Source organism: Anser anser (assembly GCF_964211835.1).
Source record: "Anser anser genome assembly, chromosome: 1".
NCBI classification, from domain to species: Eukaryota; Metazoa; Chordata; class Aves; order Anseriformes; family Anatidae; genus Anser; species Anser anser.
Genome location: NC_139720.1, coordinates 3,085,145 through 3,112,468, shown reverse-complemented (window position 1 = coordinate 3,112,468; position 27,324 = coordinate 3,085,145). Strand labels below are relative to the sequence as shown.

The 27,324-nt window shown below is 48.3% G+C and overlaps 1 protein-coding gene across 12 annotated transcripts in view; it reads right to left on the bottom strand.

Moving 5' to 3' along the window:
• PLXNA4 (plexin A4) overlaps positions 1-27,324 on the bottom strand; it is a 423,229-nt gene that overhangs the window by 87,596 nt on the left and 308,309 nt on the right. For 5 of the 12 annotated variants that reach the window (XM_083813595.1, XM_083813603.1, XM_083813604.1 and 2 more), the window contains 5 exons: positions 26,537-26,660; positions 23,095-23,248; positions 20,384-20,483; positions 18,149-18,263; positions 2,712-2,912 (listed from right to left, as the gene is read on the bottom strand). In XM_083813595.1, coding sequence (XP_083669721.1) covers positions 2,712-2,912; positions 18,149-18,263; positions 20,384-20,483; positions 23,095-23,248; positions 26,537-26,660 — 694 coding nt within the window. The other 7 variants (XM_083813609.1, XM_083813596.1, XM_083813608.1 and 4 more) reach the window with 7 other exon arrangements.

Genomic DNA, 27,324 nt, shown 5'->3' with positions numbered 1-27,324 from the left:
GATGGAGCCGGCTATTGACTGGACCAAGCACCTAGGCACCATCAGTGCTGAATATGACATTACTGACAGGCCATCAGATAGGCTGGCCCCACCTGGGTGTCCTTAAAACATCTCTTAATTGAACTTGGAGCCACTTAGAAAAGTGCCTGCTTAAGATGGATGGACCTGGTCTTCATCTCGGCTCCCCTGGTGTAGATCCTGAGGGACCAGGCAGCCAGGAGCAAGAGTTAAGACTTTTTTTTTCCTGCTCCCATTCTGTGTAAAAGCAGGAAAACTCCTGCATTTTGCAGAAGGTGTTCTGCAGGAGCTGAATTTGAGCTCCTTGGTGCCTCCTGTACGATGGGAGGGGACAGAACTTGAGGCTTACGTCGGAAAACAAGCCAAGAATGATTGCTTAGTCTAGCATGCATCGCCAACAGAAAGATCTGCTGGCAGGATAGCATCCCTTCAGGGACACACCATCACAACACATCCTCCCACCCTCCTTTGGACCTTCTCCAAGCCTGCAATGCAGGTGCTACGCGCGGCGCCTCATCCAGCTACTCTGCCGAATAAAAAGCTCGGCTGAAGGGGGCTGATTCAATTTGCAAACAAGCTCATACAGCTGTTCCTAAAGCCAGGTGACCCTCGGAGCAGAGGCTCATTGTATCACGGTGGCTCCAGACGGAATGCTAATTTTGGCAGGAAAGGAAATAATCATGATGGAGACATACCTACAGCACTCCTTTCCCATTGTCTGTGTCCTCTGCCACCTGCTCAGAGCCTGGGCATCTCTTCCTTTTTTTTTTCTTTTTTTTTGTATCTGTGTGAATGTTTCTTTCTTTTGTTTGGCTCTCCCTTGCACATCTCTTTCTCTTAGTGTCTGGTAAATTCAGAGCAACAATGAAATAACATTTCTCACAGGGGAAAAAAATAGCCTCAAATCAGAGAGCCAAAGTGCCTTTAAAAGAAGAGAGAAGAAAAGAGAAGGGAAGAAAAGAGAGGGAAAAAAAAAGAGAAAAGAAGAAAAGAAGAGGAAGAGGTAGGATGCAGAGGATGCAGAAGAGCAAAGAGTAGAGTTTATTCCAAAATAAACCTCTCCCCATGGAGAAGCCAGAAGCCCACCTGAGCCACCACCAAACGTGGGGCAGGCGTGCTACAGACCTTGCACAACACCAAGGTCGTGGAGCGCCCTGGCACCAGCCTGAGACTCAGCCCTACCACCGGGAGCAGCTCGGGAGCAGCCTGGAGTGTCATGGCATCAAACTAAATGTTAAAATCAAGTGTCGTCACAGCGCTCAGGCATCCCATGAGCAAATACACCTGGGGATTCATTGGAGCCCAGTTTGTTGGTCGTAGGTACTACAGCTTCTTGAAGCATGCAGGTAACATGAGAATAGTCATCATTACCTCTTAAAATCAGGCTCATCTATTGAATAACACAAACCAGGAGGCTAAGAGAGACTCTCCAGGGCTGCTGAGGCAGTCAGTACCCCACTCAGCCCAACTGTGCTTAAAATTACCCTGAGATGCCTCATGCGGGTGCTTGTTTCTGCCAGATAATTTGTGACTCTGAAGGGAGGCTGCGCTCCTCCCTGCTAAGATGCTTTGGATAGACGTGTAGACACTGCTCAGGTGCATATAATATTCCTCTAGCCCCAGGCTTTCACTTTGTAAAAGAATTTGTTTTTAAGATGGTGTAATGCTTTCTTAATTTCTCAGCCCCTTCGTTTCTGTGAAATCTCAAATCCAGATGCTCACAGGCCACTAACCAGTAATGAAAATCAGGGGGAGGGAGGGGAGAAAAAAGAATAAATATGACAGTGTCATTGGGAAAGTTTTGTGTGTGTGTGTGTTTTTGTTTTTTTTTTCCGACAGATCATGAAACGTGTGAACTGCCTGTAATCTCCAACACGCTGCTTAATGCAGCAGAATATGTTGTGATGGGTTTTAACAAGCCCTGCCCGGCATGGAGTGGCAGAGCTGCAGTGAAGTGGCTAAAGCCTGTAATTAGCTCTTTGACTAATAAATCATCTCATAACAGCAATGCAAATGACTCAAATGCATGTCCGGGAGACACAAATTGCAAGGAGAAGCCTCCAGAGGAGCCGTGCGAGGAGACCACCGCCACATATCTGCATGGCTCCTTCCCCAAAGCCTCACAGGGGCTCCCTGGGATTGGGGTTACTGGTCCTGCAGGTGGGAAACAGGGGTGTGAGGAGGGCAGAGGGATGAAGCAGAGCCTGGGGAAGGCTTGTCTCAAGCCTTTAGCATCTCACCCTTCCTGGGACCCATCTGTCAGGTTGTTTATATGTTGTTTGTGTCCCTTCACTAATTCCCCCACATAATAAATTTAATTCTCAGTGCTGACGGGAACATCAGTCCCTTTGGAAACCGTTTTGGATGCAAACAAGGATGTGGCACTGCGAGGATATGGACATTTTAACCAAAAAATAATGTCTGTGGGTCACGGCTAAGGTGCTCCAGCTTTGCCAAATGCTGGGATCTGAGGCTGGAGCACTGCTCTTTGGTAACACAAGCCAGACCTAAAGAGCAAAAGGGGCAGTTTGCAAGCTACCAATCCTGGCTGTAGCTGAAATCAGGTATACAATAAAGTAAAAAGGGCTGCAGCACAGCTCTAGATCCCATCAGGACAGTGCTGTAGGCACTCGTGGTCCTCCCTGGTCCCTGTAGCTCTCCCGGGGGTGCTGAGGGCAGCGGGGTTTGCTCACCGATGTGTTCTGGCACTGCACGCTGGAGCTGTTGAACCTCAAGGCGGGCACCCGCTGCTCATTGCCCTGGATGTTCAGGATGCATTCGTAGCCTTTCTGGCCAGACTGCGGCTGGGGCAGGTTCTTGGCCTTCAGGGTGATGGGCTTGATCACCTCCACCGGCACCAGGATCTTCTCTGCCTGTAGCAGCTGGGGACAGTCCTGGGGAGAGACGAGGCAACACAACAAGTCAGCCCACGGGTTTTCCAGCCCTCTGATGCTTCTCAACCTTCTCACTTCACGCTCTGCAAAGCCTTTGTGTCTCCCTGGGCCTCTGCCTGTTACAAGGGGATTCACGGGGCATTGCTGAGGAGGCTCAGATAAATAGGTGAGTAAGGATTACTTTTACAGGCCGTCCTTTCCCACCTCCTTTTTTGCACCGCATGCAGTCCCTTGACCTTCAGGACTCAAAGAGGTCCTCTGGTGCCTCTTACTACCTGCTCCATTAATCAGGTAGAGAGAAAGCAATTGGGTCCCCTCCAGGGTCTGAGCCTGGTCATGATGCCATGACCCAAGAAGTGAATAAAGCAAAATCTGAGCATAATTCCTTGCCTCCCCAACAACCAATGCACCATTGTGCAAACGGCACAGCCCCAGCCAGTTCCAGCAAGACATATTTTAAGCCACAGAGTACGGGCTGCTAAAAAGAGAGTTTGGTTTGGCTTAGAAAGGGACAGAACATTTATTATAGATGGCTTCAGATCTCAAGAAACAACTTTTGCATGCTGTGTGGAGATCTCCAGGAAGGGCTTGCAAACATTTTTGAAAAATGCTGAGTGGATGTTGCTAATCCAGCCAGGTAGAGGTGCAGGCACCCAAATGTGCAATGCAGAAGACTCTGTTCAAAGTCAGGTGAATTTGCACAGCTTTAGTTAGAGCAGCAGAGCACTGCTTCTTCATGGTGCAATTAGACAACTGCAAGCTGTGAAATCCATGTATGCTAGGAAGTTATCAACAATTTAAGAAATTACTACTGTGTTTGCCTTGCTAATCCAAGGCAGCTTGATATAAAATACACAACCACTACACCAGGCTACAAACATAAGTATGCCATGTGCACCAACCATGCCATTGTGGTCACCGGTGAGAACCTGACTGTCCTTTTTTAAAGTCTTTCCAACTCCTAGATGTCAAGAGAAGGCCTATCCACTGTTTTTCTTCTCTGCACTGTTTGGCACACTGCTTGCCCTCTACAAAGCACTACCAGGTCATGATGGCACAGCCACCTTATCCAGAGCAGAGAGTAACACCATTTCAGCCTGTGCTGACAATGTTACAGCAATTCCTTGAAGGGAATCCCTGGCCAGGTCCAACTGGCACAAATAGAGACAGGGAAATAACCTAAAGAGGTGAGAGCTTTACCTGAAGTTGTGGGTGAGGGACAAGAGAAGGAAAACAATAGACCCAGGGCTGGAGAAAAAGGAAAGTGGAATTTATGGTTTATGAGAGCCTGGGAGCTTGTTACAGCAGATGGTGCAAACATCTCACCGAAGCAAATAGCTTAGGAAGATAAAGAAATGGATTAGACGTGTAACATCTGCAGTTACACCAACCAGGGACAGAATTACAAGAGCCATCAGTCATCACACTGCAGGTGTCAGCCAGCCCATGGCCCAGGGCAGGAGGAAAATCCAGCATCCACCCAACGTGCAGCTGCAGTGAAGTCCTGAAGCCTTCCTCGGTGTCTGTCTGTCTGTGCCAGTGGAGATGCCAGATGAAAGAGCCCTCTGCGGTAACCTGATTTCTCATCTGTGCTTATAGGGTAGTGATAAAGGTGTAAGGAATTGATAAGTGCTGATGGAGTTCAATTAGACTGGCCCAGGTTAACACCAGAACCAAGACAGCCAAGCACGCAGTCACTGGAGCTGGATGGAGGTGAACTACCCTGGGTCTGGTTATCTGCTGATGTTAATGTGACACAAGGTGTTCTTTAATATGTGCTACCACAGCCTGAGTTTAAATAGGCTATCACATTAACCTGGCTGTACAGGGTATGGATCAGAGGTGGCATGCCCATGCAGTACTGCATTGCAGTGATGAGCTCTACCACTGCTGTGCTCTGTTTTTCCTGGGGTCTTGTGCTGTACAGCACTTCAGCGACCAGACACACCTGAGGAGGCCCCAAGAAGTCAAGTGTATGAGTGGTGGAAGTTGCGTTATGCTCCATTATGCTGAACACAGAGCCAGTGGGGAAAGAGGCTTGAGGGTGTTGGACCCCCAGGAGTCCTCGAAGAGCTGCACCTTGTTCCAGCACTCCCTGCTCTTGCTGTTGTCCTGTCCCATGACGTGACATCCCCAGGGGAATACTAATGCTGAAATGCAATAGCTGAAGTGTTGCAGAAGTGTTTGTCTTAACAGGAGGGCAAGGCTTGATGGTGCAAAAAGTCTTTCCCCCTTTCTGTTCAGTGCTTTTGCCCTATCAAGGCACACTGGTGTTAGGGTTAGCTGCAGGTTTAAGTAGCTACTCAGCATGGAGAAGTGAGGGATAATCTAACCCCATGTGATTTAGCCCTATAAAAGCTAGGAAGGAGGGGAAACACCGCCTCAATGGTCTAGGCTACATTAAAATGAGTGAAAGAGTCCAGCTGTGATCACTCCAGAAGATGCCATACATAAATACCTTTTGGGACTGCATAGCTTCAACACCCCCCAGATTTTTTCCCCTGCAGAGGCTTCCCTACCTCACATGTCCTGGGGCCTCAAAATCAGCTCCCTCTCTCTTTTCTGGCATAAGAACAGACCTTGGCATCATCATCTTTATTATTTTCTTCCCCTGGATGAGGAAGAGATGCGTTGGCAGCGCGCATCGGCGGGACAGAGGGGTGGCAAAGCCCTATCTGTCGCCGAGCAGCCTTTTCCCAAGAGTGAGCATTTTGCTTGATGTCTGTCAAACAGCAAAGCCTCCGAAGGGGGCTGGAGGATGGGGGTTGAAGATAGCCAACGACGTTACCTGCAGGCCAATCCCGGCTCTGCAGGCTGGCCTTGCCCAGCTTTATCCTGTCCCCCCCCACCACTGGTGCTGTAACCTTTTCGATAACACTTGTTTCAAGTTCATTAACAAGCTGTGATTGTGGCAGCCCCAAAACAGGATTCGTTTGCATATAAAAAGCTTTGCAGGGCTGTGAGGAAGTTCATTATAGATAATTGAAGAGGCAAGTGCCATAAAGAGGAAATCCTCCCAATGTGGCTTTATCTGATTGACCTAATGTTCTTTCTAATTGAAACTGGGGGGAGGGGGGGCGGGGAGGTGGGGGAAGGCAATTTCCTTGGGTGATGTGCCACAGAGAACCGAAGAACTTGGGCTAGGCTCTGGGTTCAAATTCAAGCACAGTACTCATTTTGTAGCCTGTGTCAATCCCGATCCAGCTTTCAGTGCCTGCTCAGGATTATATTTTGTGAGAATATTTGAGAGTACAAAACCTGCTCAGAGCAGATTCCGCAGCAGGACCCAAGCAGAAGGGTCCTTAAAAATTCTGGGTAGCTTCTCTTTACCCTTCCTCTGTAACGTGTATCATCTAGGCTAGAAGAGCACTTTTGGCACGATGTAGGGCAAGCCAAAACACTGCCAACAACTGGACCAAGGAAGAGCACAATCCCATCCCTTTTGTCTCTGGGATATAATAAATCAAGCCTTACCCTTGACTGTAAGGGGAGCTGGTTCAGATTCCTTAGGAGCTAAAATCCAGTTTTATCTGTACCAGAGCAACTTATTTGAAAACAGACTCTGGTCGATCCATTTTGTGTACATATTTTCATTATATTCCTTAAATGCCTCCAAATGAGTCAGCCCCTTTAAAATAATATCCTCCACCCTTGCCAATTACTCGTATCAGCAGCAATGCACACCTCAAATCACCAAATTTTGCCAGCTTTCAAGTCAGAGAGCTTTTGTAGCGAAAACACCACATGAAATGGGCTGCGCTCATTGGGTCGATGGTAGTTTAATTTTCCTTATTTATAACTCCTCGTAGAGTGCCTGCAAATGTGTTTTGCTGCAGCCTGCAGAAATAATGAAGTCTCAGTAATACGAGAGCCCCCTTCTCTCCTCTTCTCTCATATATGCGTTATGGCTCTCATCACTGCCCTGAGTCCCCAGTGAGTGCCATCCTGAGGAGTCTGCTAAAAGGGGGGATGAAACTTCTCCGAGGCTACGTGGTCTTAGCCCCGAGCTAATTGCTTTGCTCCCTTTATGGTGCTCCATACATATAGAGTTATGACTTCTTGGGGATTTCATCATGCTGTTTTCCAGGCCAAGCTAGAGACTGACCAGAATCACAGAATCACAGAATCGTCTAGGTTGGAAGAGACCTCCAAGATCACCCGGTCCAACCTCTGCCCTAACACTAACAAGTCCTACACTAAACCATATCACTAAGCTCAACATCTAAATGTCTCTTAAAGACCTCCAGGGATGGTGACTCAACCACTTCCCTGGGCAGCCCATTCCAATGTCTAACAACCTTTTCAGTAAAGAAGTTCTTCCTAACATCCAAACTAAACCTCCCCTGGCGCAACTTCAGCCCATTCCCCCTCGTCCTGTCACCAGGCACGTGGGAGAATAGACCAACCCCTACCCCGCTACAGCCTCCTTTAAGGTACCTATAGAGAGCGATGAGGTCTCCCCTGAGCCTCCTCTTCTCCAGGCTGAACAATCCCGGCTCCCTCAGCCACTCCTCGTAAGCCTGAGTAAGCCAGAAAGCCTGAGTTATCTTCCTCTCCCAGGTACAAAGGGTGTAGGGGTCTTTCATAGTCTGGTGATATTGCACGGGGTTTCTCCTAACCTTATTCTATGCAGTTCCACACTGTCATTATTTAAGGCCAGGATCACGAGCCCAAGTCTCACCAAAGCATTTTCCATTTTCCAAGGGAAAATGGGTTTGATTCACTTTGAATGGCAGGCATCCTACACGGAAATAGGTAAATCAGCTCTGAGTTTTAAACCCAGTGACGCATCCACCTACTAGCAGTCTAATACTGGGGTCCCAGTTCATTTGTCCATCCCTGTGCACCCCTTGTCACCCAGAACATTCACGCGAGGGAAGCTTTCATACTTTTCCTTCGTGCTGCTCCCTCAGGATCCCTGGCAGCACTGACAGGATCTCCACCTTATGGTGAGGAAAACTGGAGCTGATCTATTTCTGCCTGCTTTGTAGGTGTGTTTGGCGAGAAAACCAACTTCTGGCAGTCGGTTTTCATCCTTCTTTTCCCAGAAGAGTATTCTTTCCATTCAGAACCAGACACAGACACCAACACCAACTCCTTCACTGTTAATTTCAATGCATCTAGCTCCCCTTTCCTCCTGCCATCACAGAATCCCAGACTGGTTTGGGTTGGAAGGGACCTCAAAGCCCATCTCATTCCACCCCCTGCCATGGCAGAGACACCTCCCAGCAGCCCAGGCTGCCCCCAGCCCCATCCAGCCTGGCCTTGGGCACTGCCAGGGATGGGGCAGCTACAACTTCTTTTTTTTTTTTTTTTTTTTGTTTGTTTTTAAAAAATTCCTTTATATATCCTTTGTTCAATGGCCATCTCTGCGCTTGTCTAAGCCATCTTGCCCAGAAGGAACATGAGCACAAAGTACATCTAAGTGGGGACTGTTTCTTCCACACTTAAGCCCTTCTGGATCTCACAAGAAATGATACTCAGATTGTTATTTACTCATATATTATGTAAATAAAATACTTTTTAATTTTTTTTTTGTCCATCTGCTCTGCTAAGCTGCAGTGAACTGTGGCTTTCTCACCCTCCCACTCTGTACTGTAACCATGCCAAGAAGGTAAGATTTGAGAGACAGGAATTGGTTCTTCACAAAGATATCTAGACCACAGCCTCTGGATGTCCTGTTTTTTAGATTAGATTAAAAAAACATTTTAAGAAAGAAAACAAAAACCACCGCCAACAACAACATAACAACAGGGAAAGAGAAAGAAAAGTAAGGGAAAGAAGGAGTAAATAATGAAAGCGAGCAAACAAAAAAAGACATTTATTTATTTTTTATCATTGACTTTAGAGGAATCAGATTTCCCCTGGATAAAAAGCAGGAAAACAGTAAGATGAGAGGCAGCAGGGACTGCCTGGAACATGTTGCCTGAACTTCTCTCTCGCACCCTGAGTCGGGGCTGGGACAGCACCTGAGCAGCATCGGCCCCTTGTTTAGCATCTCCAAAGCACTGCCACAGGGAGCTTCGGGCTCCATGGGTGACAAACTGGGTCCTTTGTGAATCATCACTTTTAAACTCTTGCAAAACCTCTCAGGCCTAGGATAATTTGGAGAACAAAGCAGCCACGAGCCCCGCGTTCCCTGGCGTGGGAGGCGAAGGGGTGAGTTACAGTCCACATTGTGTTTACATTATTACACCACTAATTCTTAGCATCGTAAAATTATATTTAAAATTTACACAAACAGTGCTGGGGAACATTATTAGGTTATAAAGTGGATTCAGGTCAATGCTTTGCAGGCAGGCTTCCAAGCTTCATAAATTTCTGGATATACTTCCCCCAAATTTACATCAGCACCAGCAGCAATCAAACCGGCTACAAAAAGCTCACCCGGTCAAAGAATTTTTTAATGCACCATATATTTTATCTTGACTTCCTAAGTTTACAATGCTGTTAGCTTGATTGATGGCATACTTACTTATTGGCACAGCAAAAGTAATAATACACGGAGAAAATGCTCAGAACTTTAAAGGCAGCTGATGAGGAGAAAGCAACAGGATTTATGGGAAGTGTAAACATCTGCGGAGACAACAAAGGAGTAATTGAGTCCTTGCATCGCTGTCACTTCTGGTGGTTACTTTCTAGTTTAGAGCCTTCCATGCACTCAAGATCAAAAAACAGCTTTCTTTTGACAGATATTGCAAGAGATTCTGGGAAAAGGTGGCTGGCCTGGGGGTCGGAGCTTGGTCTGTGGAGGAGATATGGTCCTGTTTAAGCTCTGCCCTCTCTGGTACTATGTAGCTCGATGGTGGCTCGCACAGATTAGTGTACAGGCATCATTGCTGGAGCACAGGACATGATCAGATCACCAGCAGATCATTAGCCCAGCTGCCACAACCTCTTGGGTACCTGGCTTCAGCAATGTGAAGGTCAGTGAGCGATGACTGATGCTGGTCAGCAAAGGGTGTGCACTCGAAAAAAAGAAGATAAATGAAGATGTCTAACCTCCTCATGGGGCTTACAGCTCAGTCTCTTGATGGGGAGCAAAGTGGCACCCCGAGGCCATGCAGGCAGTGCTGGGAAGTGATGCGGGTCTGCCAAGAGCTGGATCCTGACCTAGGACAAGTCTGCCTCAAAACCAGTCCACACATCTCTGCTGATCAATGTTAATGATTTTACCCTCCTTTAATTCTTTATTAATAGAGCCCTTCTCAGCCGTTCCATTATTTCACTGTGATCAAGGTCAGGCTGCCATAATTAGCCAAGCTCTGCATTTATCCTTTTTAAATTGAGACACAACATTAGCTTTTCTTCAGCCCTTTGCCACTTTGACACATGCTCAGAAGGAAAAGTAATGGTCTGGAGAGCAGGAGCCTTCTGGTCACTGGATGGAGGGAGTGGACTGGTGAAAAAAAAATGTAGATGATTGTGGTGTCATTGGGTACATCTGCTCAAAGGAGAGATGTGGAAGCAATCTCTTTTCTGGTGTTTCCTGAGTGAAAATTGTCTGGTTTTGAAATCGTAAGAAATAGGATTGTGTACATTGAAGAAGGTGATGTGTGTGAGGGAGACAAGATAACTTTGTGGGACAAAGTCTTGAATTCATTAAATAAAACCCTGGTTAGGTAAGCCATTCCTCTCAAGATATCACACATGGTAAAACTGGATCATGCAAAGCCATGGGAAGCATGTGGCAGAGAACAGCTGAGCACAATCAGCTTCTGACAAACTAATGAATTTCTTCTTTAATTAATATTCTATGACTCTGCATCCTTCTGCCTAGCCTGACTTCTGTCCTTCTTCAAGGACTTAAATCTGAGGTTCTTGAGACCTTTCATGCATAATAAAGCATTGCATATACATACACTGCACTGCAATCCCAATGAGTCTACACAGTTTCAGCATTGCAATAACCTCTTACTGATCACCTAATGGGTACCAATGACAACTACATGTAATTCTCCAACAAAGCTAAGTTTTCGATACATTTGTGCCCACAAATGGGTTTTGCAACCTTAAAGAATATTCTCCAACCAAGGCTTCTTCAGGAGGAATGGGGAGGCCACAGCTTTGAGGCCAAGCTGTAGTGTTTTCTTCGTAAGAGAGGACTGAAAGTCTCAAAGTTTGCAGGAACTTAGTACTTCTGGGAGCCCCACTCTTTGGCCCAACAAAGCTGGAAACGTCCATTGAGTTCAGAAGTCAACAGAAGGCTGAGCAACAGATGGGTCGGACGTGCACACGCAGACCACGTTGACGCAACCCTGCGTCCTTCGGAAATGAGGACAGAAGCCCAGAGAATCATAACACCCTGGGCTGCACACTGGGAAGGTTAGGACAATGATATCATGGCTCTTATCACCCTCCTCCTCACTGAGGTATGTGACAGCATGAGATAACACCCAAGCCAAAGCAAATGGACTCGTGCGCAAAGACACGGCAGGGGAAGGAGGATCTGGGCTCAGCCTCCTGGAGATGCCCCAAGCAGGGCAGGAGACACAGTCCAGCACCGCTGCTTATCTGTGGCTTCAACATCCTGAGAATGTTTCTCCTTGGCCAGGTCCCAAAAGCTCCTAAGTCCCAAAACAGTGAACGCAATTGATGCTACAATGGAGAAAAGCAAAAACTTCCTGCTCGAGGGCCAGGCCACCACTCCACACTAAGACCGAAAGGGGAATTGTCTTTCCTCTTTGGCAACAATTTTTCCTTCAAATTTCAGGGTGTTGCGCAGTTCCTAGCAGTCCTAACAGATGTTCAGATAGCCAGAAAGCCCTGTAGCCACTTGAGGCATCACAATGGCATTGGACTGAGTCAGGCTATCAAAACAACATAAGCTCTTCCTGATGTTATTTCAAGGGTGCTGTGTTGGCGGGGACAGATGAATATTACCCTGTTGCATCCTGAGATCACTCTGTCCTGTGGGATAAATAATCTTACATTACAAAGATGAACAGCCCAGCTGGTATGTATAGCATTTAGCAGGGACACGGTATTGAGTATCAGATGCTTCTTACGTCTCCATTCAAAATAATCTCCCTGAAGAAGTTAAAGCCTATGACCCAAAGAAAAAATGTGTGTATTAAGGGAAGATGAATTGCTCATAACGAGGCCTTTTTCCATCAGTTATCAGTTCCTGTTGTGGTCTGATTCCTGGTTTCAGCATGGACATGATGGAGCTGCCCTGCCCCAGGACAGATTTCCTGCAGATCCGTCTCCATAATAACCAGAAAACCTGCTAAAAGTGATTGCAACTGAACAAGTTACTAGCCTTTTCCCCTGCCAGATGGAAGACTGTGGGGCAGAAAGCCTCAAGAGATGACAAAAGGTACCCCAAAATAACAGAACAAGCCTTGTCACACACAGGCCTTCCATATTCTTCACCTCAGTTTAAGTCAGGGCAAGTGCTGGCTTACCACAAAAGCAAATTGCTTAATTTCTTTGCAAAGGCTCAGAGACTTCTCGTGAACAGCCCCAGTGAGATCCCAGCTCCAGGTACTAAACACTGCACAAGCACCTGTGAGCAGAAAGTGCTTAACCAAACCACAAGCGGCTATGAGAGACACAGAGGCACAGAAATATGAACGTGTCCAAGCCAACGAGGAGGTGGGAATAAAATTTTCATCTGCTGAAATAAAACCTGTGGTCCCATACAATGCCTGACAGTGTCTCCGAGCAGCTTCCTCTTGTGTTCCCATGCTCTAACAGGTCTACATGAACCAAGGGAACACTTTCTGCCTGGTCTGCAGATTCTGTGTTTAATTTCTTCTTATTATTGTCTGAATGACCACCTCTGAAGTGGAAGTATCCACAACACGATATATCTCCATTTGTGGGAAAGGGCTTAAATGATGGCCAAGGGCTGAAATTCCATAGCCTGAAATGCCAAACCACAAGGAGCCCTGAGCTACAGCTCGATCCAAACCATCAGCTACAACCCCCCCTTCTGAACCCCCCTGCCATCCCCCGGACTGGATGCCAACAGGACAGGACACACACTTGGAAACCCTCCTTAAAACTAAGCAGCTGATAAACACCACCCCCCCCCGCTGTTAAAATGGATGTGCCATGAAATGCCTGCAGCACTATGCCCCATCCTATCCGCATGGGGTGCAGACACTATGTTAGGGTCTGCATGCTCTCTGCTGCCTGCCCGGAGCTGCTCCTGGTCCCCACACCTCCCCTGCTGGTCCCCTGCCTGCTCACAGCACTTGGGTGCAGCAGGTTTTCTGCAGTTTCCATAGAAACTACACCTCACATCCTCCCCTTAATGATAGACAGGTGCCAGGATGAGTGAGGGGATGATCAACAAGCAGGGAAGGATTCTGTCCTCTGGTACTGGCCTTGCTGACGCTGTCATTAGCATCCCTAAGAAGTAAGAGAGACATTAATTTGATGGTTTTTTTTTTTGTTTTTTTTTTTTTTTTCTCCTCGCTGCACTGATGCTTCCAGCAGCCGCCTCTCTGGCCGGGTTAACGGGGGCTGGAAACAGGAGCAGGAGGGAAACTGAGCAGTTGCCACAGCAACGACTGAAGAAGCATCATCAGAAGGTTTGTCCACGCAAGGGAGCAAGGAGGTCACCAAGCTCATCAGGTGTCCCTGGGGATCCTCTGCCTTTCCCTGGTGAAGCCACCGGGGCGTTTCTGCAGAGGTGCATTTGGGGAGGAGCTAGGCACCATGCCTTCCCTGCAAAGAGCACAAAGCAGGACATTTGGGGTCCCTGGAGAACTGCTTGCTCGTCTGGAGCAAGCTGCCTGCCCAAAGCCTTCTCTGAGCCAAGCTGAGATGCACCAGCCGGGTGGCCAAGGGTGCTGAGTTTCCAACAAAGTCCGTGATAAGGAAACGCGGGCACTGTTGGTCTCAAGCTGAGCTGCCCTTACCCCTCCCTGCCTTCTTTTTCACCCCTTGCTTCTCCCCAAAATCACCCCCAGGAAAAACAAGCAGCGGGCCACGGATAAATCAGTGCATTTCATTGCAGACCCTGCCAGCACGGCTCTCCATTCAGCCAGCGTCGGGCTCCTCGGCAGCTGCTTGCCAGCATGCAGCTCACACAGCTTTCTATCTCTTTTGACAAATTAATATTTGAAGCAGTCGTTGCTTTTATGTGGGTTTTACTGTCATTAGCACGTACAACTCGACATAAAACACTTTGGTGTGAGATCTTTTCTTCTCTTCTCTTTTTTCGGCGGCAGATGAAAATCCTTTTAATAAAAAGCTTGTTTGGAGGAGGAAGAAAAACACACGCGCACAAATCGGCTGAGCAGGGAAAGATGAAAACCTCCTTCAAGGTAATTAAATGATTATGTATCTTTTAAACCCAACAGATAACAGATTTGTTATCTGGGCTTGCTTTTCGCTTTTGCCTTTTTTTCCCTCTCTTTCCCCCCCACAATGCTAAATTCCTTGCAAGGCCCAGAACAAGATAGTGTTCATCTTACAGAAGACAGCACAAAAGAAGCCTTAATCCTTTATCCCATCAGCTCAAGTAGGCTATCCCAGCTTACCCACCAGCCCAGCATGTACGAAACTATGAGAGCTATGTCCTTGGATCAGGTGTGTTGGGTAACAGACAGCAGGAGAGATGGGTGAATATATCAGGAGAGAGTAGGCATCAGGAGAGATGAGATCCCATCATAACGGGACCCTCAGATCAATTGATATATTCCTCCGTGCCTCAGTTTCCCTCCACTACTTGGCTGTTTTGTCCATTTACAGAAGAAAATGACTGAGCTCTTGCCCAGTGGTTGTGTCAAGGAAGGTTGATTTCACAGGGTATTAGGCTACAGTGCAAAGCTTTGCAGTGCAACATTAAACCTTCACTGTGACTTTTGCAATAGTCAACAACAAATGCCAAAATCAGAAGAAAAAGGGATGTCCAAGAAACACATATAGACAAAGCATGCTCCCCTCTATGCTGTAATTCTCTCCATTTTTTGCCACCTGCTCTGTTTAGGAAAATAAGACAAAACCGCAAACAAACAAAAAATAAAAACAAAAATCCACTTAGGTATTAAAATATCTTATTTTCATCCTTCTCTCCCTTCCCGCCCTCAATAGCAATAATATCAGATCCCCTTTATAAAGCAAGAAGTCACTTGGTATATTTCAAGTGAGTGCACTTGGCTTTCAAAAACCTGCTGTAAAGGGAAATTATACGTCAAGGTGAAGTATTTCTGCCGCAAATCATCCAGAGACATCGTCAACCCTATTTGATTGAGTTCAGCACCATAATCATAAATACTCTTGCTTTATGGCCATGCTGGAGTTCTTAACCAGGAGCAAACACGGGCTTTCCCAAGGCTCCCAAACTAGTTGGTTCAGCCCCATTATGGGCTGAGCTGATTCACCAGGCACCTGACAAATGACAAATATCAAGTCCTGGCTCCTTGCTGACAGCGAGGGATGTGCCTTTTCTGCCTTATCCTCATCTCTGGGTTGGTTTTGCTGGGTGATGCTAGGACAACTGACCTGCCCCAGCCCAGATGGGCAGATCATTGCTGTCCATCGTGTGGTTCAAAAGCCACCCTGGACGCTAGATCAGGGGCTGTACAGAGAGAAACAGCATTTTCCCTTCTGAACAGCATGGTTGATGGCCAAGGCCTTTCTGTTCTCCGTCAGGGTCAGTCTCAAATTCATCCTGTGCTCTACATTCACCAGCAACCCATACTTCAAGCAAAAATAAAAATCAGAAAAACACATTTTTTTTAAAAAAAAAAAAAACGACTTTCAGAGCAGATGAAGAAAACCTGTAAGAAGGACAAGCTGATCCCATGGGAATCCAGAAACCCATGAGACTTGCTAAGGAAACGACAGAGTCAGAAGTACACAAGGGCACAAACCAACCCTCAAAGTGCTCCGGGCTGGTCCAGGGGTGATGGATATCAGCCCCATTGGACCCTTTGCAGCCCTGGCCATCTGGAGAGTGGGAAGCCTCAACCCACATGGGGGCAAGATGCTGTACAGGCAAAGGGAGTAAAGAAACACCTAGAGGTGGGTGTACCAGCAAAGAGAGAGTGAAGACCACGGTGTGGAGGAGGGGGAGAAGGCTTCGCACGCCAGCAGTGATGATTACAGAGGGAAGGAGTTGCTGGCACCAGTCCATACGGCAAAGTAGCACTAATATTTGTTTGCTTGGCAGAGAGTCTCGTGGTGCAAGCAGACCATACGATCCTGGAAGCCGGCCACGCTAATCTGCTCAGCAGACTGATGGAAGGACTGCAAATGGGATGGTGCGACCATCCCACACTGGTAGGACAGTTTCCCACCAGTACCTCCTCAAGACGTACAAAATTTAGGAGACGCCCATCCCCAGATGGTACCCAACACACCCTTCATGCATCCTCGGGGAGTCGAAGTACTTGTGGAGGAAAGCAGCACTGCAGATGGAGATGAAAGGCCAGTAAAAATAGGCCCACTCAAGATGATGGTAGGTTTGGGGCACTAGTGAAGACAGCATTGAGAAGGCTGGAAGTGGACCTCAGACTTGTTGACCTGGCAAGTGATGTTGCTTAATCAGGAACCGGGTGGAGGTCTGAAAAGGCAACAAGGAGCCAGGTTTGGCTTCAAGATATCAAATGGTTTCTATTGTTCAGGGAACCCACTCAAGAAATAGGCTTGATATGGGATAAAAAAGGAAACAAGTAAAGGTGAAACCAAAAAACAGTGGAGATTTCAATGCAGGTAAGTCAGTGAGAAGGTGATTTCTCAAAAGAAAGAAGGTGGTGCCTTTAGGAATCCCAATAAGACGTCATAAAGCAGTGATGGAAAAGGAGTGCTCAAATGGGGTGGTCTGGAGAGGACAGAGTCCACTGCCTCCCCCCCAGTGATGCAGATCAAGACATTGATGGGGATAAAGATCAGGTGCTGTGTGATTCCCAGTCCATTCCCTAAGGAACTGGGATGATGAAGAACTTCTCATGATTTCTGATGGATGCAAGTGTCAGAAGTACCAGGGATATGACGGGGACCAAGGGAGGAGGAGATACACTGAGATTTGTAGGTCCTCCACTGTGCAGGGGCTAGAGGAGAGAAGAGATGGGAACTGGGATAGTGAGTCTCCAGTACCTGATGAGGCAGGTGTGCCAGTAGGACTGACCAAATTTTGCCAAGGCTTCATGCAAAGCTATAGGTTCTGTATGGCTGGGACAGGCTTACCAGAAGGGCTGGACCCTGGGCTGCCTTGCTGCACCACTTAACCCCCAGCACAGGGTGTCAAACATCCTCTCTCCAAGTTCTCAGCAAGTTTTGCAGCAGAGTAACAGCAACTGCTGAATCCTGCTAGACAAAGAGCTGGGAACCTCCCTGCTCATGATTTTTTGTGGTTGCCCCAGTGCCTCTGCAGTTCAGGATGTCTGATCTGGGACATCTCGACCAGCAGATATGTTAGGGGAGGATGGAGAGGGAACGGGGGATGCCATAGGGGTGTGAAACCACTACACACATGTTGTTTGGTCCCACAAACTTGCTTCAGACAAGGTCTGGGGTTCAGGCAGGGGAACGTTTTAAAGACACCAGACCCAGCAGGCAGCACTGGGAGCAGCGTGGATTTCAGCCTCCGAATGCAGCACACGTCGGCGGAGATTTCAGCTGCCGCCTCCGTGCCCAGTGGTTCAGCAGATATCAGATCTCTTAATGGGTACTGGTCCCTTGGGCCAGGCAAACAACGAGCCATCTCAGGTCATTTAGCAGACAGGCCGGGATGCTTTCAGACCGTTCCTGACCAGGAAGTAATTAAGTGGCTTCCTATTTGTATTCTCCGGAGCTCCACTTGTCTGCAAGTGCTCGTTAGTTACAATACCAGCCAGACAGTGTTTGCAGCACAGCAGCCAGCTCTGTATTAAGCCCCAAGGTCCAGTTCAGCTCTAGCTCAGTGACTGGCAATGAGGCATTTCCCAGCCCCAGCTGGAAGCAGTTTGATATACTGGTCATTAGGCACCAAACCCACAAAGCCACTGACATGCTCAAAGCACTACCAAAATCCACTGCCGCTGTGGATGTAGCCCTAAATCCCCCCCAGATCTCAGCAGCTTGGAGTATTTGCTTAGAGGCAACCTCCTCTCCTTGTCTCCAGGTGGAGATGTACGCCCAGCATTTCCCATCCCTCCCAGTCCCTCGGTGCAAGGAACTTGCCATCGACTGCTTGTAGCTCCAGGGTGGGACCAGGGCTGGAGAAGGCTTCATGGACTATTGGTCTGACCCACATCAGCCTTGAGAAGCCTCCACACACAGCACATACTCCTACCTACCTCAGGCAGCTTGACTCGTCCCTCCTGGAAGGAGCAGGAGCTGGGGTCGTGAGTGCAGACGTGGCGGTACTTGCACCAGTGGCACCGGTAAGGGCTCTCCACGCAGGACAGACACCTGGAGAGGATGACAAAGAGTGGTCACTTGGCCAACCCGGCCCCTTCGGCCAACAGGACAGACCATTAAAGTGTTTTCTGAAGGGAAAAATAGCCCAGCAAACTTTGCTGTAACAATAGGAGCAGAAGACCATGGGCTTTGAACTGGCCTTGGCTTGCCATGGCCTGAGCTGGTTGTTGCTGTGACCAATGTGTCTTACACTAATTAGATGATTAAGACTGCTTTAATACCAATCTAACTAGAATAACAATAATTTTGTTGTGTTTTGGTTACCCTGTTACTACTTTTAGTAAGATTAACAAGTTCTTGGCTTCATGCACAAGGTGTGTTCCCCTTTTGACCACAACAAGATTCTGACTGCGACATGCTCCAAGCATGCTCAAGAAGTTCAAGATCAGAAGAGGGGTCAAGGTCAGATGGGAAACTGCTATGTTCTTGCTGCTGAACTGCAGCAGTGCCCTGGGAGCAGTGAATACATCGTGGGGAGGTGCTCAAGGTAGGGGCTGGAAGGCAGCGTGATGCCCACGGAGGGCATGGAGGGATGGGGTTTCTGCAGATATGCTGACTGTACTCTTTTCCTCATCCCAGAAGAGATAGAAAGACTATCACAGCACTTGTCTGGGAAGCAGAGTGCATGTGTAAGAAGTCACCTATTCAGCTTGTAGGAAAGAGCCATTCCCACTACCTGGGAAGTTGTTTTTTTCTCCCGTGCCCCATAGACCCTGTAGAGTAAGAGCTACAGACACTTTTCGTGGCTGTTTTATAGCACTGACTTCTACCTACATCATACTTTTTTTTTTTTTTTTTTTTTTTTTTATCTGATACGATGTCTGCTCACCAGGAACCAAACTGAGCCATAACAAGCTCTTTACACAAAACAAGCACTGGATGGGAGCGACTCCTGGCTGCTCACGCTGTCAGAGACCTTCATGCTGCTACAGTCTCTGAAGTACCTGGAAGGGACTTGGAGGGGGGGGGGGGGGGGAATTTCCTCTCCTGTATGTGCCACTGGGTTTTTAATGGGCAGGAGTGGAAAACCTGCCTCCAGTACAGCTTGGCTGAGCCCAGCAGGCAGACACACACCCCCTCTCCCCCATCTTTCCGTGAAATCTCGTTCGTCTCCAATCCACTTTCAGCTCTGGTACAGCGAGCTGTTCTTCAAATTGGTAACAAGTGCTTGCTCTGATACATCAAATTAAAAATGGATAGTGTATTATAGTTTGTCAAGTAAGAAACCAAAACATGCCATAAATATTTAACACCACCATCTCTCCTGCTCTCCCCCCCCCCAAACACTTGCTTTCTGACGCTGTTTGTCAAAGCAGCAGGAACATGGAAATAGGATTTGCCTTTCCTTGTGAATTGCTGAGCTGCGGTAATTATCTGCTTTTGGCACTTCTGATGGTTTAGTGGTGGTGACAGAGCTGCTCAGCCTTGCTCAGGGGTGGATCGGCCTGCTGGAAGAACATCCTTCTGCTTTGGCATACCTGCTCTGGTGGGGCAGCTCCCAACCAGCCCCGTGTGCCAGCTAAACCCCAGAAGAATGGGGTGCAGGGCAAGAAAGGAGCTTGCAGGATGGAAAAGATAGCCTTGAGGATAACAGCTGGGTGTTCACATCGCACAGGAACCAACAACTCCCATCTTTTAAGATTTGAGGGCCCAACCATGCTAACCCCCTAGGACAGGCTCCAGCTGGTGGGACTGACAGCATGGAGAAGGGCTGGAGGTGCATGTAGTTGGGTAGGATCCAGCCATCCACAAACAACCATTTACTAGGAAGATGAAGGGGCCTTTTGCTGAGGTCATGGTTAATTTTAGACTCACTTGACTGGCAAAATCCCACTGACGCTCCTCTGCCCAAGGGACACATGAGGAGGTACCCTACTCAAGGCAATGCCTTCCTCCATAGCAGGCTTAGAAGCAGAATAAATGCTCACCATACTACTCCTGGTCTTCCCAGAAGGGACTTCACTGTGCTGACCATCACCCAAGTGACCCTGACTGCTGGCCTCCTCCCAGCTTGACCAACTTCCCAAGGGACACGTTCCCCAGCCAGCAGTGGGTCCTGTGGCAGACCCAGGGGTGGGATAGAAAGCAGGTATCAAAGGAAACCAACGTACGAGTTGTGGACGCTGCAGTTGTAGAAGACGAAGCTGGTGCTGGCAAAGGTCATACCCGTTTCCTTGGACTTGAGCTGGAGCTGAACGATGTGATGGTCTCCTGAGGAAAAAAACAGACACATCAGTGTGTAACTGCTTTGTTAGCTGAGCCCCAAGGGCCATACCACCCAGCACCTTGGCTAGTCTATCCTCAGTAGATGTAGGAAGTACAATAAAATCCTAGAGACCCGTTCTTCAACAATTGCATCTCCCCCAGTCATGGTACTGGAGTGATGGATCAGGTCTTCACCACTGGAAATTATCCTACCTCGGAGCAGGGTCTGAGTTAGATGATACCAACAAGTCTAGGCCATATCTCACTAATTCCAAAACTATGATAAATCTCGTTGGCAAGTAAGAAAGTTAGGCTGAAAGAGACAATGGAGATGCCTGGAATAAAGAGGCCGTTAAAATGGAGTACTATCCACATGGCTCTTCACTGCAGCAAGTTCATCTGAAGTCCCCAGAAGAAAAGGGCTGTGGAATATTTGACTGCTGGCCCCAAGCATTGGTGGCCTGTGCATGCACTGCCTGAAGGATAAAGACACCTGCTTTTTTGAGGGGATTCAGAAAAATACACTTTCTTCTCACCAATACCTATCATTTCTGACCCAATACCCAGGACCACCATGCCTGAAGAAGGGCACCTCCAGATCTTGTCCCCAAAGAGCAGTTATACCTTGAGAAAGCAGAACGAAGGAATGAGCAAGGAGGACAGACACTGTAACAGCGATAGGGTAGGGGTTCCCTGGCTGCACCGTGGAATGCTGATGGACAGAGAGGTTCTCATGTGAACATTTCCGCCAGGTTCTTTTACTCTACTCACCTCAAAGTCCACACGCTCCAGCTTTTGGCTACAAAAAAAACATCTCAACACAAGAGACATCCACTACACTTCCAGAAGGGCCAGTCCATCTCCATAGCAGACCCACCTGCAGCAAATCTTGACCCTCAGCCGCTACATACCATCTCCCCTCTCCCACTGCTTCTAAGCCAAGCAAACTGCTACCTCTTCCCACAATGCCAAAGCCCTACTCAAAGCCCATCAGCTGTGGGAAACAACTGGGTGCAGCAATTTCAGTAATTAGGTGGGGAAGGGCCCCATGTTTAATTCAGGACTTTGACTTGGCCAGCCATTTCACCTCTATTATTTTCCTTCTTACCTGAAAGATTCATTAATCAATCAGGCCAAAGCAAACCTGACAACGCGTCCCAGCGTGCGCCCGCAAGCATGCTCGCCCACCTCCGGGCACAAATGTAGCCATGCACACACACACACACACCACACACTTCACTAAACACATTTTGCTGCCAGTGCTCGACTCTGCTGCCCATCTGCCGCCGCCGGCTTTGACAGCTCCGTTAACCACTTTGTATTTAACAACTTTGCCAGCGTCTTGCATATATTTTAAAACAGGATGTGAGGATTGGATGGCTCTGGGGATCAGATGTGCTGCAGAGCCACACATCCTCTGGTTCAAATCCAGTTTCTGGCACTGTGCGTGAAGGACTTGGTCTTTGCAGAGGTGCAGAGCACCAGCTGCTGAAGCTGATACAAGCCGCAGGTGCCCAGCATCTCTGAAAACCATGCTTGGTATAAATCTCTCCCTCTTGTCCTGCTCCGAGCTTCCATCGCTGTGTTTATTTGCTCATCATTTATAGCCTGACAGATGTCCATACCAAGGAAATAGTTCCTGGCAGTTACCTCGGTAGGCAAACACGAGTGATGATTCGGTGGGACCTGAAAATGGGAAAGGCCCTTTGGGGGCTTGTTTTGAGATCTCAGTGGAGAGCACGTGCAGCTTGGGGAGAGCAGGGAGGGGATGGTGGTGACAGCTTGTGTAACTTCATTCCTGCAGCTTGAGAGGATCCTCAAAGACTTTCCAGTAAAATTTCACAAGAAGCTAAGGAATAAAACTGCAGTATCCTCTCTGAGTTGATCACAGTGTTGAGGTTTTTATAGCAAATTTCTGTAAAAGCCATGGGTGCTTTTGGAAGTACCAGAAAAGTGATTGGAAAAGGGAAGTCAAAAAGGGCACAAAGCTGGGGGTAAGGGGTCCATCCTTGGAGACAAAGTATTAGACCATTTTGGGAGGGAGCCAGTAACAAACCTGGGACAGCTGAAGGGAATAAAAACCAGGGGCAGAGACAAGGAACTGAGCATATGGAACCAAAGTTGGGAGGAGAGGGATGAAATTATGGAAAGGCTCATTTGTGTCTGCAGGACTTTGTGGTTGCTGCATGGGATGGGGTGTGCTGACAGCATTTACAGTGTAATTCCCTGGGCTGTGTAACACCTCCCTGGGCAATAAATGAGAGGAGATCTTGTGTCTGTCTCTTGTCTTTGCTAGATATACGCAACTGCCACTCGGTGGCAGTCTGAAGACACACACTATCACACATATAAGCACGTTAATGCAGGTACTGGTATTGCAGCTCAACACTTGCACATGTGCACACATAAACACACACACACAGAGCTCACTCGTGCTACGGGTATCTGCCACAGCAAGCAGCAGCACAGCATCCCACCTAGCCCTGTGTTATGCCTGCCCTGTCCTCAGGCTCCCAAAACCAAAACTCTGCTTGGAGAAAAATCAAAAGGAAAGACAGGCGAGGGGTGAGGAAGGGAGGGAGCAATGGGACAGGTCAGGAGGATGTGGGGTACCCACCATTCTCAGTGATGATCTGGGGCACCTCTTTGGCAGCCGGTGAGATGCATTGGATCTGACTGCCCACCACCAAGCCATCCATCTCCGAAAGGTCCTCGAAGGTGCAGTTGACTCCTGCGGACAGCTCAGGGACGTTGTAGGTCTCCAAGACCAGCTGCAAGCAAAGAAGGAGGGAGGGGAGAAGAGACAGAAAAAAAAAAAAAAGAAAAGAAAATACTGAGCTGACCAGCAGAGCTGGGCTAGCAGGAGAGAATTACACTGGAGAGGTCAGACAAAGAGCCTCTTGCTAGAGAGAGCATCCTCCTTCAACAGAAAGCAGCGATTCGGGAGAGGGATGTGTGTGCGGAGGGGGAGAGGGATGAGATGCTGATGCTGACACAAGTGATGTGTGGCTATGCGGGGACAACTGCACTGCGTCCCAGTGCTGGCTGGGTTGGTGGAGGGGAGGGGGTGCTCGCTATCTGTCATGCAAGTGTAAGGTTAGACAGGGAGCTTTTGGCTGTGAAGACCGGGGCTTTGGTGGACCCACGGCACGCGGTTTCTGAGGAAGGCGACCACTACTCACAAGAGGCACTCTGCAGACTACAGAGAAACTGTAGCGCTCCAGTCTAACTCTCTACGGCCTGCTCTCCTAGCATCAGCAGATGGGGGAGCGCTCTGTCACCAAGTTCCTGCGTAAGGAGAGTCTAGTTACAGGCTTCAGTCCAGCACACAAGGCCTCTGTCCCTAGAGGCACAACCACCTTCTACTGCCCATCCCACCGAGGAAGAGGTTGGCCTTGGGGATATGCTGTACGGGGGTATGGCACACAAACAAAGCTGTGACGGAGGGATTGCCCACGTTATCGGAGTTCACAGCACTCACTGACTTTGCCTACGGTCATGAAAGAAAAGAACCACATGGCTGTTGTCAAATGTAGTCGTGCTTTGGAGAAAGACCCTCTCATTCCTCCAACTTCCCACACAAACTAAGGTCCATCACTGCTGCTATCCACCACTGAGATTCCCGCCCAACCCACCCCTGATCACAGACAGGCCACATCCAGAGGCAGAGAAGTACCTCAGGGTACTTCTAGCACCTGCTAATGACCTAGTAGTTAGCACAAATTTAGAGCTGTTGTGCCTGATTGCTAAAGGAGACACCTGAGGCAGGCACAAATGGAGATGCTCTCCACACTTGCCTCCTCTGTGGACAAGGTGAGGCCCCATCTGTGGTGGCAGCCACTGAAAGGAGACAGGAATGCATGCTGAAGTGGTTTTTCTACCAACACAAAGAACAGAGGAGGTCAGTCCAGGTGATAAGGCAGGAGAAGATAACAGCATAACTCTTGGTTACTGCCTCTCCATGCTGTTTTCCTCACTAAGGCCTGGGGCTGCTCCTTAACACGAGGCACCATCAGGTAGAAAGGCCAAGCAGAAAGGCTTTTGCTCTGGATGACATAAAGACTGTGTGAGAGCATCTTTATATTCAGGTGGTGGGAATGGCAATGGGGAAGGCAATTTTGTCTTTGGGGAGCAGGAAAAAGGTATGGGTGTCTGATGGAGCCATTGCTCAAACTAAATCTGTTCTCACTGCTAGCAATGGAGAACAGGAAACTTCTGCTTGATGAATATAATTCATTGAGCACAGAGGATGTAGAATGAAAATGATGCCAGTGGCCAGAGCAGTAGTGCTTGGCCACAGACCTCATGAGCCAGGGTTCACTCTGAACAGACAAGAAGTCCTACATCCTAAAATCCTGCTCTGGAGCTGCTGCATTGAGGGAAGAACAGTCCCCAGCAATCTCTCTTCTCCAAGATCCCCGAGTTACAGAATGGACTGAAGCAGCCTCAGATACAACTTTGCAAGTCTCTGTTCATAGAATCATAGAATATCCCGAGTTGGAAGCAACCCATAAGGATCATCGAGTCCAACTTGTGAACAGAAGCTAGAAGATTGGCTGGCCACATGGATACCTTCTCTGCTACTGTGTGCAACACCTCAATATCGTCAATCCTTTGCTAGAACCCAAGTACGACTCAGTAAGGACACCACCAACTATTCACTCATTGTTTCTTCCCCCTTAGTTTGCTAGGAAACTGTCCATGGTGACTGTGGATGAGCTGGGACACCAGCCCATCGGGGACTGGGATGAGACTCCTATGGCAATGTTCATGCAGATGACTGGGCAACAGTCAGATGATGGCAACTCCTGATCCCAGCAGCTCTGGAGTGACTTGCCGTGCCAGAGCAACCCAGAGGTAAAGGTCTTTTATTCTGTTATCAGTTTCAATCGCCCTGAGCCAGCTGGTCCCCCAGGATTTATTCCAACATAAAAGAATTCAAAGACTACTGAGAGAATAAGAAAAAGAAACCTTGAACTCCCAGAAGAACAAAGGACTTAAGACATCTCAGATCAGTTTTGTTTGAAGCCTAGGAAAGTAAAGTCATAGCAAAGTTAAGAGGCTGAAACAAAGCAGCAATGATTGGACATGCGGGCTTTGAAAGGCTGATTTAATTACCACTGAAGAGACCCCAGCACTCCAAAAGCTATCACCTGGAAGATGTCTGGCAGCTACACCTCGAGCAACACCATGTAGACCGTTTGGGGTGTGGGTCTAGCCACCAGCTTATCCAGAGATGGAGCTGTTGGGGTGTGAGTTATCATTTTGATTCCAGCCCAAACTGCTATGGTCAAAAGGGCAGAGCCCTAGCAGCCTGGATCAAATGGGTCTTTGCCTCCTTCTTAGGGCATGCTGAGCTTTCGCCTTGCAAGGTATTGCTGTGTGTCAGGAGAGAAACCAGGAGCTGGATAGATCTTCCATAGAAATTTCTTGCCACAAAGATCAGGATCATCCACTGCTCTGCCAGCACTCACTGTGTGCCATGCTGGCTGCTGACTTGGTAGCTCTAGGCCATAAAGGTTAAACATTGTGAGGAGGAAAGTCGCATAAGCTAGCATAAACCTTGGCAGACCGATTCCTCTGCAATGCATCCTGCCTCTCTGCTCTACATACTCAGTGCCGGAGCTACAGCAGGGTGGAGGTGATGGTGGAGACACTTCCAGCCCAGAACGAAGATTATCAAAATAACTCATGCTACCCCTCCCTTGTCATCCTTCTGGAAGGTCATTTCTAACTTGTCTAAGCTCCATTCCCAGCCGTTTCCAAATCCATTTTCATGTAAGTAAACAATCTCACTGTGTGTGCACAACACTTGCAGGGCATGGAGTCCCTTCAGACCTGCCCTCACAGCAAACAAAACCCAAATGCCCTCCCATGGTGAGTCTTTTTCTGTGGCAGGGAAGATCAATGGACTAAGGAAGTCAATGGACTCTGGAGAACCTCTTGCACGGAGCTGCCAGTCCTTCCCACTCCTGTTGAATGCAGGTTGCACATATCTGAGTCTATCAGACAGCACGGGCAGGTTAAACGCGAGGGGGACAAGAATTAAGGTTCCTCACCAACACGTTGTACTGGGAGACGGAGATGTTGTTGGGATGCACAGTAAGCCGGACGCACTGCTTCATCTCTGAGGCGAATCTCCGAGGCTCACTGGAGCGCTCGCATCGCTCCTTCCTCGTGCACCTGAACAAACGGGAACAGAGACGGACAGGGTTAACATGAAGCCAGGATAAAACAGTGAGGACATGGGAGGAGTGATTACTTCTGATGGGAAACCAGCACTGTATCCTTGGGGATGGCACAGGCTGGAAAGCCTTCACAATCATCCTTGAGCTCTCTTCACATGGGGAAACCCACAGCCCTGAAAACTGTATTTTCCACTGGAAGTGGGACATCTAAGGGACTGATGTTCTTACAGAGTGGTTGTGCAGAGTCCATGCTCTTTAGCCCTGCTGAAGAGACCACGAATCTGTGATACTTCTGAGTTACTGGTACCTCCATGCTGGGAAGGAGCAGCCTCCAAACCATTACCCAGTAACTAGAGTTATCCCTTGCAGGTAGAGGTTTCTTTAACATCTTGTTTGAAAGTGCCTGATTAGAAGTGCCCAGGGCTGCATCTTAAAAGTTCTGACATTCCCAAAGAGTGACAGTTCAGAGGAAGGGGTGGGCGCACGGCACCTGGGCAGCACAAGCCCCCAACCCTTCCACTGCTCGCTCATGGCCATTAATACTTTCAGCACCATCATTGTCTCTCGTCTTCTCTGCCAGGTGTAAACACAAGGCAAAAATGTGAATGGGTAGCAATGCATCCCAGCTCAATCCAGGTTTGCATTCCCTTGGCACAAAC